Source organism: Saccoglossus kowalevskii, chromosome 14 (assembly GCF_978046115.1).
Source record: "Saccoglossus kowalevskii chromosome 14, keSacKowa6.1, whole genome shotgun sequence".
NCBI lineage: Eukaryota > Metazoa > Hemichordata > Enteropneusta > Harrimaniidae > Saccoglossus > Saccoglossus kowalevskii.
In genome coordinates this window covers 12,621,567-12,639,687 of record NC_140654.1, presented here as the reverse complement: position 1 = coordinate 12,639,687, position 18,121 = coordinate 12,621,567, and the positions used below count along the sequence as shown (strand labels likewise).

Sequence of the window (18,121 nt, the reverse complement as noted above, 5' to 3'; positions counted from 1 at the left end):
TCATTGAAGATTAAATCTTGCTAAAAATCGGGGGAAAATGTGTTCAAAACAAGAAAAATACTTGTATATAGTTCCGAGGAAAAAGCGCTGAGTAAAATGGTGGCGGATAGATATTTAGCCCTCAGAGGCTAGTTATGCGTCATAAGACACAGGTCTGTGCTGAATAGCGCCACCTGTGTTGACACAATGAAACCATCCCTATTGTAACTGGGAAACATCACTTACAAATGACAACAGAAAAATCACTTAATTGTCATAAAGCATTTCATGGCATATATACAATATAAGATTAACGTTAAAATTTTTTTAAATGTTCGCTAAACATCGAAATAAGTTTTATATAGATTTATTTATTAACCAATAATTTATATGTCCGTTTACAGCTACTGAAATACCCATTATGAACGAAAACTGTCAGAGTATTATCAATTTAAGAGCCGACCAAGAAGTGATTATTGCATCTCCAAATTTTCCTGAAAACTATGGTAACTTCGAGGACTGTTTATGGTTGATCAGCACCCTCAATGGTATGAGAATACACATAGATTTTATAGAATTTGACACCGAAGGCGTGTACGATACACTTCGTATCGGTACCGGGTCGGATCCCAACGTAGATGTTATGACCAATCTGTCTGGAAGTACTCTTCCTGGTAACATTATATCAGATAGCAACGACGTTTGGTTGAAGTTTACATCAGATGGGAGCGTCACTCGTGCGGGTTTTCAGATTTTAGTACGATCGACAACGGCCGGAACAACTTGGTCATAAATTATACTAGTACAGCAAGAACAACATCAACCATTTTCAATTTGTTTGTTTTTTCCAATATTGATGCACGCACGCGTTTTTTTTATCACAATTTAAAAATTGTATTTCGAGTTATAGTTTACATTTTCTATAATGTTTGCAATTGTTTGTATGTTCGGATTGTTGATCAAGTTCATACAGACTTTTTAGAGACATAGGTGTTATATTTTATCCTACTTTATATATTATATTTTTATAATTCTTACTGTATCCAGAAAAAAAGGCACTCAGCCAAAACTTTTTTACTATTACCAAACTAGGGAAAATATGACCAAAAAAGCACTTCTCACTGTAAAATAAATCACTTTCCAAGTACTAATGCCAAGTAATTATACCATGAACAATAATTGACACGTGAATATTCGGACCGATTGATATTTTGGACGTGATAAAATACAACGGCGCAAAGCGTGATGGGTGGCGTATTCGAATAAAACCAACAGTTTCACATAAGCTCTTTGCAAGCCTAAAAATGATGTTTTTGAATATTGTCATAGTATACATTAGAACTAACAATATATATCACCGATTGTGTAACGTGCAAACTATTTGTCTCTAGTTGAGCGCTTTTCCCTTCAAAGTTGCTTACCACCTTAGGCAGCCATGTACGTGGATAGTGCACATTTGTGAAATCTATGCCGTGAAGAATATAACAGCACGCCATGTATTTCCGTTGATATTTGTAGAATACCTTGCCATGGAAGTTGTTTTCACGAGTGATGCGGTGCATCCTGCGGCCGTATTTTCCGGAACAAAAATTCATGGACACGTGACAAATTTGCATAGTTTTTTATTGGTTCTTGATACTCTTGTTTATATAATAATGTAATTGCTGACGTTATATTATTCAAATTAACATAAACCTGAACACTCATAGTAATTATTGGTTGGCAAAAAAAATAAGTATTGGCAGTTCAAGTTATGCAACAAATGCCAAAAAAATAAAGTATGGAAGGTATTATTTTATCTCATTTGCATATCAGTTGCAGACAAGGCAGATATTATTCGACGGCAAATGATTTTAGGTATTAGCGCATCGAATCGCGGAGTTATGTCACAAACTTGAATGCAACATAACGAATAACACTCATATTCCAAAGAAAAGGGCAGAAAATGGATTTTTGCAAACGCCGTACAATTGCCAAGGGTATAAATACATAATACAAAGTATAATTTGATGTCAGATGTCAGCATCTTCATGTAATTTATAATAAACTACCTTTAACAAAACTGTAATTGGTAGACATTGAGTATAGATTTTTGTAAAAATATCACTCGATGAATGATTATGCAAATTCGCAATTCTCTGATGTGTAACCAGTCTAAATATAAAATCATTGGGAAGAAAACATAGTGCCTTCGGCCCGCAATTGCCTCAAAGGGCTCGGCCGTATACCATTAGGTTAATTATCAATTAATTATCGAAAACAACAGGATTATTACTTTACATGTGTTTTCCACCGTAAACACCACTTAGATAAACTACATGCATTTATACCAGTAAATAAACTCGCAGAATCACACATATATTATTTCCAAAAACATTAGTTTTCACAGTGATGAATTTATGCGTCTGCAACCTGGCGTCACAACAGGTGATTTATTATATTCACAGAACCAAATAAATGCAACAATTTTTCAAAAGTACAATTACACAAATCATACAGATATTCACAATGGTTTGTATATGCCAGATAAGATAAAGTCTATTCATTCTTGATAATGTTCATGGAGCTATTGTCCCATAGCAACATGAAATAACATTCTTTTGTTTGTTACAAGTGACGTATTTTGGGAAACTTAACTCCTAATATTTTTTCATTTTTTTTAAACAACTCCATAGAACACAATGTTAAAGAAAAAAAAATGCATTTTTCTATCATCACCAAGATATGATTTTTTCAGCCTATGTCACCAGGTGAGCCAACAATTCAGGATATTGTATAATATCCCTACCTATGGTAAAATCCTTATAATACTGACAAAATCAACTATCCACAAAAATAAAACAGTAATTTTTCGAAAATTTTTAATGTCATTATCTGTATAATGCCCTTGAGTACATTTTATTGCAAAATGAATAAATTCTGGGAATTTCCATTTATGAGTAGTTTCCTATCTGATGCAAACACACCCAATCACACGAATAAGATACTTTCACACTTTCAAACAGATTGTATACTGGAGTACTATCGCAATATGATTGTTATAAAATTGATTTATGGTTTAGGATGCGATTAAGAATGTATTTACATTGCATTTTTTTAAACATTTAAAGGAATAACAGCGAATGCCTGTGTAAAATAAAGACAATGTAATCCAGAAACTTACTTGTAAAACTTTGTATGTGGCATCTTAAAACTAAATTGAGCATTTGGAATAAAATTTGGGGCTCGAATACATTTCAATGCTTGCAATGAAAAGCCTCATTGGCTTCAGAGAAAAACATAAGTGTACATGGGTGCAACTAATGACGTTTAAAAATAGCTCTTTGGGTTATGTAGGAGTCCAACTTTAAGAATTTAACAATTCAAATATAACAAAACAAACAAGTACGGAATCGACGGTGAGAGCGGCCTTCTGAAGCGTTTCGTTACAAGCCTTTTTTAAATCTGTAAATCCTACGAATTTCATCAGCCTTATTCAGTGAATAATGACGTCATAAATAAATTAGTTTCCAAAATTATTTATAACAAATATCTGATGGTAAAGCAGGCTTTTTATCAATATATATATGATGCAATATATATCACGTAATTCCAAATTGTATTCACTTGTGTCTCTAATTTTGGAATTTTAAAAACGCATTAATTTGTCTCCTATTTTAAATTTTGCGTGAGAGTTTTGCCGATATGGTTCATTTTATTGAATGCATCTCTATGAGTGTAATCGTTCACATATTCTGATATTAAAATAAACGGTTTCCTGGTACATTGTTCCTGAAATAATGAACGCAACGCTCTTTCATGCCCCAAGCATTGTATACATAATTTATGAAGATATATATTTGACAAGTTTAGTTTCTTTGCATACTAGATTTATATCATTTCTGTGTATATTGTATGCCACGATATAGCATGTTTTATTCTTGGCAGCCTGTTATGGCGATTTTTACTCATGTAGGTTAGTTTGTTTATTTAATATTATAAGGTGAACTAAGCAGAATTAATCGGTTAAATCTAGACTATACCTGTTCATTTAGTTGTACTCAATCAAGCCAACACAAGTACGTTGGCCAATAAAATATATTGAACACCATGAATGCGATAGGAAATGCAATTCGACTGTGATAATCAATTTGTCCGGGTCTTACGTGATCTATGACGTCACGGAACTGAAAGCCAATCACTGCACTTTCCGGACCTTTTGACTCACGGCTTGTTCTTCCGTCCTCTGATTTATGGTTTACCTACGAAAAATGACACACATATAAATATTTAGACCTTAAGTCTTTGTGGCTGTTGATTCATCTAGATTTGAGGAGTAAAGTTCCAAACGATTTACCGACTTTTAAAACAAGTGGCGCATTTGTATGATTACATAACTGCTACAAAACAACTTAAAGAAAATTCATCATGTGAACATTTGAGAACTTCCAACTTTTCAATAACTGAAACCAATATAGCCTTGACTTTAGCCACATTAATGTATTAATTATTTAACTAGTTTCACAAAGTGAACATTGACTCGAAGATAATGCTATGATAATTAAACTTGTTTCTAGAAATATACCAAATAATAATTTGTAGGGAATTATTATAGAAATCTAGTAGACTGCCTGAATATATTCACAAATACGTCATTTGTACGTATCAATATGTGGTATACAATGACGTCACATCAACTCACTTTATTGTTTTCTTTGTTTTCAATTAAATTTATCATCTCAAACGATTGTTGTTTTCTTCGACTTTTTCTCGTCTGTAAACTAATATAGTTAACAGCTGCGTATTCTACTAGTGCTGCGAACACAAAGACGAGACAGACTGACATCCACACATCTATGGCCTGCAATAGAATTTATGATTTTACATCGTTAATGGATAATATGAGGTTATTATGATACCTCAAAGTATGCACGAAGACAGTACAGCTGGAGTATCGTCCGACGCACTGTCTTAGTGCATACTTTGAGGTATCCTCGTAATAACTATATTATTATACATCTTTACCTTCCAAGAATACATCTAGGGACTGCCGAAATCCAAAATGTTTAGAACAGAATCAGCAGACTTCTCTATGTGGAATCCGGTCAAACCCCGATGGCAGCCATGTTTGTTTTTATAATTAGAGGACACTTACGCACGTTATAATTCCATATTTGAAATTCGCATTTCCTAATATAGTAGGATGAAATACCCCGTAAAATACCGCAAAATTACGGCACGCTGTAACTTATGGCGTTATGGTGACAGATGTATAATAATACGTCTTATGCAGTGCGTATGTCCACGACGCAAATTTACTTCGCTCAGCAATTCTTTGTTAATTCACAAGAATTTTATTTGACGTTCTAGCACTAGAAGATCTCAGAATTGTTAACTTCTTTCCAATATAATGTTCAGTTGGCTTTATGTGTTAATTCTTGATATTTGGTATGAAATTATAATCTTGCTGTAATAATGTACCTTCTCTTGCCACGTGCAGTTTAAACCCACATAACATTTTAAAAAAATATTTGTGAATTTGACGACCGCCCAGCTAGTGAATGTTACTAATTCACGAGTGATGTGCACTATAGTCATTGGATTATAGTGTGTTTTATTAGTCAATATTTCAATACCAAACAGTTGGACAGGTCATATCGACCTTCATACGGTATCTCACTTTGAGGAACCTTACCTTCAGATGCGCCACCCTAGGCACTGTTGCCTGGATACCATTCATCTGTGTACACAGCGTTAATAATGCAGTCATTACGAGTGATACACGTGCTGGTTCGGAGTTCGGGTTGATCCAAAATGAAAACCATGACAACACGACAATCAATAAGCTCGGAAGATAGCTAGACATAATGAACAACTCTTTCTGTCTTTGTAAACTGATTGTTGCAGTGAGATATGAGAAATTTCCTGCAAGTTAAATTAATAAAATATTAACGTGCAATTAATTATATAATATTACTAAACTATTATTACAAATTCCTCATACACAGGCGCTATTCACCTTGGGTTTCGTCGCTTGGCGCGGATTGAAATTACTCACTTTGCTGATTAAATTAGGGTAGATATGCAGTTTACCTGACAGGTATTTTAATTAGTTAATTAGGAAACCAAGATGACCTTCCTTGCCCACAAAACTATGTATATTCGAAAAGATCATTGTATGAATTGCAAAATTTTATTAATATTTTTTATGGACACTGTAGTTTGAAATATGCACAAAAATTTGCTTTTTTGGTCAAAAGTGATTTAAAAAAAATAGCTTCTAAACCATGCTTCTGTTCCCTGTAAAAATTGGTTTATGGGTACATATGTTTACTATGAAGAAAGTGCCGTCTTGACAACTGTCTACCAGTTGTCAATTTTGCAGGGCAGCAGCTCAAATTTCACTATTTCAAGTTCATGCATAAATTAAGGCTAGTTGTCTGTACGATTATTGTAACACTTTTCAACCAAAAACAACGGCGTTTTGAAAATAAACACATTGTCAATCATTTGTGAAAATTTCAAAACAAAAGATCAAAGCGTATACAAGCTATTTTTTTAAAGTTCTGAGATGTGCACTAAAAAGAAAGCTGAGATAATTGCCAATTCACCCAGTAAGAAGTTTGCTAATGCTCATAATTCAAATAGCTGTAACAGTTCCAAATTTAAATGTATTATCGTTTTGTTAAAAGTTAAATATAGTGCATAATATGGAGATCCCGTCATATCTTTTTACAGCCTTGCTAATTCATTCTGAGCATTCAAAAGAGAGAATGTTTGCACATGTTATCTATATTTTAAAATCGTTTATTGAGTATGTTCCACTATTCACAATTCTACAAAATTTTAACAGTCTATAGCCAAGACTGTTTGGATAATAAAAAGCAAAAAAAAAAAAAAATTCATTCCTAAGTGCCCACGAACCTGCATCTCTACCTTAATCAGTGAGATAATTGCATACATAATACGCTAACGATGCTCGCAGAATTGAATTGGTGTCGATGTAGATTCATAGATTTACTATAGTATAGATAATACATACTGTGATATCTGATATATTTTCACATAAATCGCTAACACAATGTTTCCTAATAATAAATTCCTTACTTTATTACACCTATTTATATTTTATAATTGTTGATTCAACAGCCTTGGGTGCTCACATTATGCTCGCCGCGCAGTTTTTTTATGCAAGGATATATTATACCTTATTTATCAAATTCAAATATGCTTATACGTCACATCAATTACTCACTTAAAACAGCGACGTGTTACGAGACAGTAACAACTGTTACCTGTTGTAAAGTTTCGTGTTGTTCGTGATCTGTCTGGCGTTGCTTGATTAAACCTAAATTGCGGTAATGATATTCCTTCCCGAACACCAAATGCTTCAAGAGTATCGCCATCTGGTGCCCATTGCAGAATCAAGTCAACAGTTGTGTAAGAAACTGTAATATAAGCACGTGTACTCCTAATATATATATACAGTGAGTGATATATATATATATATATATAGTGACATTTCGCACGACCAAGCCGTAATAATTTGTAACATTGCGAGGACACAAAAGTCATGATTTATTAATGTATACACGACAATAGACGCTTGCGGGACATCGCTAGCCAAGGCTCGCTTATTCGGTTATCGCATCCCCACAATACCCGCGGAACATGTACAAGTGTACTAAAGTGCCTTCTCTTTGACAATTCGACATCCCGTCATTTAGATTTATGTCTATTGCCAAATGCTGAGTCGAATTCATTATTTCACCAAGGTTAAATATGCGACTTCTTTATAGAATCACGCACGGGTTCGATTCGGAAGTTGTCAAAATAATATAATGATTAATAGTATGTAATATCTCGAAGTATAAAAATCGACAGTGCTGTCTTCGAGGCATTCTCGTAATATAATCTCTTTATTAAAGACTTTCCCATGGTGAGATACAACATTTTACGACATGCATGTCTGCGAGATTGTTTGCTTACGGAATAAATAACATAGATAAAATTGCTCGAATGTTACGTAGATATTTGCATGAATTTCCGATATCCAAACGAATGGCTTATTCACCACAAACATGTTCACGGACTTGGTACTCATTATACCTCGTAAATTGTTAAGACAAATACTCACAGCTTTCTATTTCCATATTGCATGTCTGTTCATCCATTGGATAACGTTCTAAATGCATCATACAACTCAATGTGATAGTGAATCTGTCAGAATAAATAGAATTTCATCAATTCTACGGGAAATGTGATTCTACGGAATTACAGAACAATCCTTACAATACTCTCATTCGATGTTCAAACACAATTATGTATGTGCAAACACACACGTTCCTACTTAATGCTAAATGATACTTCCCGATGCTTAAAACGCACATATTTCTTTAACGTTTACGCAACGCGCATATAAAATGGCATATATACTGCAAATAATTGTCTGTTTCGAATCAAAAATGAACTGCGCGCGGTTTTTTATCATTCCATCAGATTTGTATGTCAACGTCAACATATCTATAATAATAATTTACTCAACATACATTACGTGTATTGTGTTCTTTGTTTTTGCGTTTAATAATTTAATTAATGTATTACAAACACCAAATGCGAATTTGACCATATTTTCATATACCACAATGAAAACCCTTCCAATATTTTTAATCAATTAATAAAAACGCTCAAATGTGTTCAATACAACGCATGTCCTATACATATATAGTTCCACGATCAATTTTAAGAGAAGGCACTATGTATGAGATGTGTCGGTTATTCTATTGTGTGTCTATGCCTAAGCTAATACCGAGGATGAAAAAATATGTTCGTTACAATTGGCTACCAGTCTAATGATGCATACAGGCGAAGCGCAGTTACAAATCCTGTGTTTGAGTTTAGTTAAGTTCCGCCATGGATTATTTCGGTGACCTCGCATAAATTCCCTCCGTTCATGACAGCATATTATCAACTCTTCATGTAAATATAAGATGGATGTGGAAACTATTTTGAACAACATTTAAGATTTTGCAGTTTCCAAGATTTTGCAAATAGTCGCGTGTTTAGTGTCAGTCCTGTCACTAAGATTATTGGAAGTGATTGATAGCGGCGATACGGCAATTACATTATTATAATTAAAACACAAATTAAAACATGTTTGTATTTCAGATATGGGGTAGAGCGTTCATCAGCAAACGACATCTCAATTCTGCCTGAAAGGTACTAATATCCTGATGAAAATAACTAGTAATTCTTAAGATGAAACAATCGTATAGGGGTTATTACAATCCGTACGCAATTTAGGAAACACTGGAGTCGCACACATTCTTGACTGTAAGTGCATTGATGTCTGATGACAGGGCTGCACGTGGTACTGATCGACGATTATATAATCTTGAAAGATGGGGATACGTTTATGGTAACTCCGTAAGTTGTCTTGTACCAATTTAATATATACTCATTGACTTTATATTCCACACAATAAAATTAGATAACCCAACTGTACCTTGCACTATGTAGTACAGTCCCATCAGGGTATATTCTCAACAACACGTTCTCCGTTGTCAGTTTATGAAACTGTCCAGACTTCTCATCTGGGAAGTAAAGTGGCGGTACCCAGACTTCATTAACTCCATCTGAGTGTAACGTCAGCGTTTGGGTTTCATCATCAGTGTACTCTAGTCGGGGATCAACCCATCGTGTTCGGAGAAATAACGTAACTGTAAAATCCTATTATAGAACAGTACATACAGTTAAATTGCATTATGTTATGCTTAAAGCGGGGTAGTCGTCACCTGCACGTGCGTTAGATGGCCATAGCGTGTCAATGATTACAAACAAGCTTCTACCCATAAGCCGCACGTATATTGAAGTCTGACCTGTTCTATACATATACGACATATCGTGTAGCAATACTGTGCATGTGTTTTTGCAGTACTCTGAAATAAAACTGATACGTTGGTCTAGAAGTGGGTATGCAATTACTAAAAGCTATGGTCTTACAATTACTAAAAGCAATACATCAGAAATGATTAGGCCACACGCCCCATTGCGCTTGAAAGTCCCCCCCCGGGTTAAGTTCGACTTTAGTCTCTGTTCCTCGTGTATGTATTTTTCGTTCTTGTCTGTTATACTTCCCTCAACGGTGTTTGTTTTCTGTCACAAGGACAAAAACAAACACGTTAGCGGAAGACTAATCCCGGTATATATGTACAGATACTAGAAATCCAACTGCAATGTGATATCCATGTTCATAACAGAGTCCTGGTGTGTACCCTTTGTTTGATACATCAGCATCTAACAACATCATAAAAATATAGATACTTTCGTCCCTAGTGCATAACCTTTAAAGTGACATTTCCACTTCGCAAACCTGTAAGGTACCACCCCTAGGCATGATCAAATGTTGAGATAGTGAAAGAACAATGGGAAATTAACTTTAGATTATGAATGAAATGGGCATTCCAAAAATAGCTAGATTTATATACAATAGTCACTCACTGAGTTAAGAGGCTTTATTTGTCCTAAAATGTCAGTTACATTGTTTAAAGACCCCACTGAACAGTACTCTGAACATAAAATTTGTTTTTGATCGAAAACATTACATTTGATTACATTTGATTACATTTTATGTCTTAAAATCTTCTCAGTGTGATGTTTTATTTTCAATCTGGGAATGCGACTTCAATTAGACTTTAAGCATGATAGTCATTATTGATAATTAAAGAGTTTATGAGGGAAATCGTTTAGTGTTTACTCTTATTTATTGTCTGATTATTAAGACTTTCAGACAAAGCGCCAAAGTCACTCGTTCGAATTTCACGTAATGAAATGAATTATTTTACACGTGTTTGTATATGTCACATGGGAACAATTTCGGACATGAAGTAGTACGGTGACTGCGGTGCTTAAGTACGTCGAGACGAATTTGTCACTTCGAAAATAAAACTGTCTGCAAACTATTTAAGGATGGGATATAAATATACCATCGTAAATTCTGTGGTTTATACTGTTCTGTATGTCTGGGTTTAGTCGAGCGAAATGAAACATAAATAATTCGACACATTTGTCGGCAATCTAACAATATTTAGTCAAATTTAACAATGTTAACGTGTATACTGATACAAATGAATAATTCAGCCAAAGAGAAGACATATATTTCGTAATTATAATATATATGGATTCGTATTTTACTGTAAGGTTAAAGGGGCCGCACAATCTATTCGAGGCAGTATTATTTAATGTCAGACCTACTGAAACATTTTTAATTTCATCATCGTGTGATTGTAATATATAACATTTATAATTAATCGTAAATAAAAATAATTGCGTTTCCCGTTACACATTTCAAGTATACAGTTTAAGTTTTTTTGTCATCGATTATAAAGAACCATGCAGACAACGTGTTGTTCAAAGTACACTCAGCGCACGCACGCAATTGGGGACTCACTGACCAATTGAGCTATCTAGAATGTAATGTCAGTCATTGTCTTTTATGTCATGTGATGTTTCGAGTTATAGATAAAAAATGTTCATAGGTTGATCATGATGTAGGTCTTGATACCGAGTACACTGGTCACAATTTGAATATGACATAATTACAAGAACTGTGACTAACGGTCAAAAATCTACACATGTGTACTGTATTCACACATTGCGCAATATATGTCAAATTACTTTAACATCATTTGAAAATAGAGGCGTGGCGCCCTGTTCCGATATAAATAGATATAGATGGTTTGGGTGGTACGTTTTAAGTCACATTAAACCATCGTACTCTTACCGGAAATAAAATGTCGTGGCTGCGTTCATGCTGTAATTCTGATACAATTGTAACAGATTTCTCAATGTAACATACGGCTATGTTATACGGCATGGAATAAACTTAGCTTACAATATCCATCGCATGAGAACGATGGGGAGTTTCGAATAAATTAAAATAAGGCAACATGGAGTTGATACTTCTACGTGAACAACAAACGGTGTTTTCAATGTTTATGTAGAACACCTGGCATGCAAACATAAATTTCAGTAGTACATTCTCCAATAAATCTGACTCGGCTGGTGATTTCTGCCGCAGGTGACAATTTACACGTCTCTGATATGCTCGTGTATTTCCAAATGCTTCTGTTTAACGATCTGAGTAAATTACACTGAGCAAAGAAACTCTTTCAAGATTAGAGGTTTTAGCGATCTTCATGCCTAGTCTTTCAACTTCCACTATCAAATACGTGTGCGTGAATGAATGAATAACACAATAGTCCACCAACAACCTTTAGTCAATACGGCGGCGAATGTACTGCCGTCACATATGACAGTAACGTATGACAGTGACAAAACTCAACATCTACGTGTTTCAATACATGCATGGAAACTAAAGATCCCTACGTTTAAATATCTATATTAACTCAAAGTCAAATAATGTTGGAGCATTGTCCTTTTATAATTACCTCAGCCACAAGCTGTAAAATTCGGAGTCATGGTGTTTAAACGCAGCACTTGTACTGTAGTTATTAAAATCACATCTAACATATAATAATAATTTATTTGACCTCTAATTGTTAAACTTGAATTAGACGTAATTGTTACAGCAATAGTATTAGGAATTTCATTTTTACCGACGACATGACATTATCAACATGCTATAATTGTAGATTGGAAACGTTAATGCACACTATATAACAATATATTTGCACCCCAATCGTTAACCCCCCAAAAGACTTAAATGACTGCCATCAATTAATAAAACAATCCACAATATCAAAACATTTAATTAAGTACATTACACTGCACAGTCAAATTAGAGAAATATGTATCGACGTTATAGTGTACTAATGTTTACCATGATGTCAGATATTTCAAAAGGATTGAGCACACCCTGCTCGATATGTGTCAACAGTCGCACATTTGTCATATTCAAATAATTTGTATTGGAAACCCAAAGTTTACATCAAATAAGTAACATTGATTCCATCGGAGATTATCTGTGAAACAATGTTATTGTATTTAATCACAAGTTTTTGTAATTGCCAAAATAATATTTTTAATTTTAAGGCTAGTCGTACTCTACATCAACCTTTGTCTGCAAGTCTCCATATGTACTACAGGCATAGGCATAGCAAATAAGCTGAGAAATACATACATTATAGGTGAGATAGAGTAGAATATTGCTTCAAGGGTGTGGATGATATTAAAGATAAAATCATTTTAAATATTATATAGTCTGGTAGAAAGCTAAATTCCAGATGAATTCAAGACACATACTCGGTATGATTTAGTAATTCCGGATTACGATTTTATCCAAATAAAGTGCACATAGCACATATATTTGGACGATGTGAGGAGCAGCATTCAGATAACATATCCTGACATATTTTTGTTTTAGATATCACACTTTCTACATATTAAAACGACCTTATTTCCGGTTATTTTGATTGACCAATCAAACCCACATATAATTATAAAGGTTGCGTATGATGTCGTGTGTAATTAATACATATAAATGGTTTGTAGGTGATGGTTACATACTAACTTCCATTGACTGCAGATTTTACAGGTATTATTTATATGTACCATATTACCAGTGTTAACGCTAACGTATTTATACACAACAATTACATACATGTCATTACTGTTCCGTCTCATTGTATGGACGTTACTTACCATTCCTGTGTCTGTAGAGGAGTAGAAACTATTAATGAGTACACTGGCCGTCACAATAACAGGTGGTCCTACATCAAAAACAAAAATAGAATTCTGTAAATGTAAATATTACTTACTCCATAATGACTAAATTTATGAGAAATATAAGAAAAAGTCATCAGTGTAGTCAATAATTATATAATACAGTTATATAATCATAGTACATGTATGAACACACCTTTGCTTTTTATCGTGGAGGCAATGTTTTGGCTAGACATAGTCATTAAGTAGACACATACAAGTATTAAATGCTATGGCCACGAAATGCAATCTTGGTTGTGTGTGGTTGTGTATTAGTCACAGCAGCTAGACTATGTCATTACTATTCCTTAGCGTCACTAACTGTCATTAAACATGTTTACTGCAATCGAAGCTAAAAACCGAAGAATCAAGAGTACTCGATGTTGAAGTTACATTTAATATACTTGTACTTGATTATGCACAAATTTTATATTTGTTAAAAGCTTGGTTCTCATAACAGCTCCCCAACTAGTTATTACACAAATTATATAAACAAATGACATCCAACATTGTTTATGACAAAAGATAGGAGTCCTCGAGACAATACACACGATAAATACGAAGAATAGTTGATTTCTGAAAAGCGCAATAAAACAACAGCTGACTAAACTAAACGCACCATTGATAATCATGAAATAACATGCTGTTATATTCTGTGGCTACAACGACATCGGAGGGCGGAATGATAGACTGATGACAATTTCAAATGTCCAGAATGTGCATGATGTCTAATTACGTAGGAAGGTGGCATCATAATTGAGGTACTTTTCAGACCAATTAACCAGAAAGACAGACTAATAGGAACAGTCATCATTAACATTAATCATTCACTTTGTCCGATCACAGTTTATCAATAGGAATACAACCAACACGAACATGGCCTGTGAAGATAATGGCAGATTGAGTTGTCACTAAGAGACTCTATTGAAATTCTTATTATTCAGTATTCATAAAAAATGATGGCATGAATATCCTATGGTTTTATAATAAAGACTAAAAAAGACCTGTTTTCTTGTTAATGGAATGTTAGACTTTTACAGTAAATGCAGGAGTGATGTGACAGAAATGTTTCCACCTTGTAAGTATGAAATCATGCTTTCGGAGCTTGGCAAATAATTATTTAATTTACAATTATATTGAGTTTTATTTCTAAAAAAAAATCTTCTATATTTTAAAATAGATCTGGACGTCTTTAGTATATTATGTATATATCAAATTATACTTATGCAAATGACCGACAAGATCTCGTCAAGAAGGACAAATAAACGGAATTTGTTTTTCTCATAAAACATTGTTTCAATGTCTCACGTCATCGCGTTTACTGTTTCGAATACCATAGATGCCATCAGTGAAGGAAATGACGGATGAGAATTAAACACTGGTTTTTGAGGGGAAAATAAGTATTGTGGCTCTCTCGCTCTGTACGAAATCTTGGTACCTTTTTGCGTCAAAGGTCAATTCGGTATTTCAACTGACGGGTTGTGGATTCAGTTTTTGTGGTTTATGTACATATTAATTGCACCATCACATCACGTGAATTTGTTACTATTTTTACAGCTGTACGTCTGTGTTAGTAAAAATGAACCCATTTTGAGGATAGTGATTTTATACACGAGATAGTGTCTTAATTGTCTATGACATCGTCATCGGTTGGCAAATTGCCAGCATAATAGTAATAAAGTAACAGTATTCTGTCAAATCATGGTATAATTACAACAACTAACATAAACTATGGAATCCGATTGTCTTGTTCTAATTATATTTAAAAAATAATTTTCAGATTACACATTCTATAAAATAGCGTTTTGACATTTACTTTTATACCTGGCACATATTGGAATTTATTTAATTTAATTTATTTATAGTAACTCTAAATTTACAATTGTGTTAATTGACGACAATCGTCACTGAATTCCCGACTTCTCCTGATGAATTGTCACTCACGTAGACTCATCACTTAAAAAATTATTCATAAATTATTCGTAGATCGATCTGTCACTGCTTAGACAGAACTTGGTGCGGTAACTTATGTAGCGGGACACACGAGATAGTTCAGGTACTTGCAGATTCATACTGCTTAATGTACTACTAGTAATTTGTATGTATTTGTTAACGTTTATAAAAATGATAACAGCATTCAGCTATTGGAGTGCTGACATGTTTAGAATTGTTCGTATTTTTACTTTTTTCCTTAAATATTGTGTTTATTTGAACTGCAAACAGTGTATAATATAAATACTATATGCATTGTACTTCTGTAAGTAAAACTTAATTCTGTAATCAAACATAATTGTATATGAGTTTTCTTGTCAGAAGACTTTCAAAGTGAAGTAAACTTTTGATCAATCTGATTCACAGTTTGACAAATGCAATAATAATTTAGTTAAGCAATAATGAATTCCCCACATCGCCATATCGAATGAGAAGACAAGTCTATGGTAAGATCGATGGACATTTTATCGCACTAGACTCTTCTCCGATTCCAATAAGACGCTACAGGGAGTTTATAATATCAACTATCAGAATTAAACAAGTTTAGTTAATTTTATTTTGTTTTTTGTTGAAATGAGTTTAAGACTCATTGAAGACGTCATACAAACCTCTAATTATGATACTGGAGATTTGTGACACATAATAAATAAATATTATATTATTCTAATAGAAAATGTTGTTTAAGCTGTACTGACAAGTCGGGAAAAATATTTCTTGGAAAAGAAAAACATTTATCATCACGAAATGAACAAATCTGACAGAGTTAGATTCAATTTAACATACTTGTCAAGTATAAAATACATTTTCGATGGCAGCCTTTTTGAAATATGCTTTGTTTACAACTATTCGTATGTACAGAGAATAGACAATTCCGGCCCCAAATTAGTTTTCCTAATTATTATGTTATCAAAAAGTCATTCACACCGTGAATAACCCACACTAATTTCTGAGAGATGTGATCTCAATTGTGATCCATGACATGTGCTCATGGGCTGATTTCTATGAATTGTTCAATTGGTGATCTCCTGGTACAAATTATTGAATTCACGGTTTAGCAAATCTGTATATATGCTGACCAATTGGCGAACTGAAAACTCCGCCACCACTACCTTGTGAATGTGACGCAATAAAACATATGAGCATTTCATGTTTAGCAAATTACCCTCTTGTTTATAACTGAAGCTGTCTCTCGCCCCCAAAGTGAACCCCGGATAAAATTCACATTGTTGTATACGTTTTCAATTGAAGTCCCCTGCGTAGATTTGTTTAGCTAATGTTAATAATGGCTGGCCCATTTTTGTGCCATGTATTTGTAATGCTTTGTAACCTACAATATTATGCACGGCTAATGAAAAATATTTTTTAATACAACCTAACTTATTAACCTAGTGACAAATTCATTCAATTTTAAAAACATTATTTTAAATTTATATGGCAATACTCCATAAACAATTGTAACCATTGAGAACCTAGTTGAATTACGTGTGTCTGACTGAACTTTGCATGATTTTCACATTAACTGTAAATATGTTAGCCTACACGTAAATGTATTTGAGGACTGGAAATACAACTAATGGAAGTAGCGTGAATACACATAAGGCTATCACTATTTCATTAATGAGAGCCTTTCACTCAAATTCCCATTTCATTTGTTGACGTAGCTATATCCAGAGTCGTTCAATGTGTTATCTCTTCAATCATATATTCAGAGTAGAATTACACACACACAAAAACCAACACCATTACCGAGTCGACATCTAATTTACTGATATATTGCATTATGCACATAACGTAAACATTCATATAAGAATAGAACCAAAATAATTTTTTTTGATTATATGAATTGAGTGAATTTTTCAGGAGAACATAATAAATCGTAATACAGATATATTCTGATTGTTGGGGTAATAATGTCTATAGTATGATATAATAACTGTATATTTACAAAATACGCATAGTACTGCTAGAATAAAGGTCAATGACAGAGCTGCTGCCCTAACCGACAAACCATTAATGCAAAGAGTGCCAATAATACAAACGAATTGTGTACACTCCGCATTGTACTGACTGTTCGAAATCGACCTCCCCGGTGTTAGATCGCTTGACACGAGATTATGCCACGTTCTACTAATCTCTGCTCTGGGTTGGTGATGTGCCGAGATCATAGATGATGTCATATGTTAATGTGCCACTATTAAATACACAATGTTTCGTCCGAGGCGACGTCAATGAAACTCAAAGTCATTTCATTCCTTACCATGCATGTTTGGTCTATACTTCTTATCATAGTTCCCTGTTAAAACTTCATTGATTCTCTTCTTTGAATGTGTATTATTCATCGACGTCGACATCGTCATCGGCGTCGTCGCTGGTATCGTCACATGAGCACTATTAAATTGGAACAATGAAAACATCGACATATATACATTGCAATGGCATGATGAATACT

At 33.8% G+C, this 18,121-nt stretch overlaps 2 protein-coding genes across 2 annotated transcripts in view; one reads left to right on the top strand and one right to left on the bottom strand.

Annotated features, from left to right (window-relative positions):
- Nucleotides 1-4,702, top strand: part of LOC100369062 (CUB and sushi domain-containing protein 3-like) — a 39,529-nt gene extending 34,827 nt beyond the window's left edge. The window contains exon 11 of the mRNA XM_006825728.3: nucleotides 384-4,702. Within this exon, the coding sequence (XP_006825791.3) occupies nucleotides 384-772 (389 nt within the window). The 3' untranslated portion in view covers nucleotides 773-4,702. The remainder of the gene's footprint in view (nucleotides 1-383) is intronic.
- On the bottom strand, nucleotides 4,020-18,023 carry LOC144344229 (glycine receptor subunit alpha-2-like). The gene is made up of 8 exons (XM_078006313.1): nucleotides 17,930-18,023; nucleotides 13,621-13,688; nucleotides 9,464-9,687; nucleotides 8,096-8,178; nucleotides 7,254-7,406; nucleotides 5,654-5,883; nucleotides 4,661-4,819; nucleotides 4,020-4,220 (listed from the first exon to the last, which is right to left on the bottom strand). Exons 1-8 carry the CDS (start codon nucleotides 18,021-18,023, stop codon nucleotides 4,020-4,022), a joined length of 1,212 nt encoding a protein of 403 aa, XP_077862439.1.
- Between the last annotated feature and the right edge of the window lie 98 nt (nucleotides 18,024-18,121).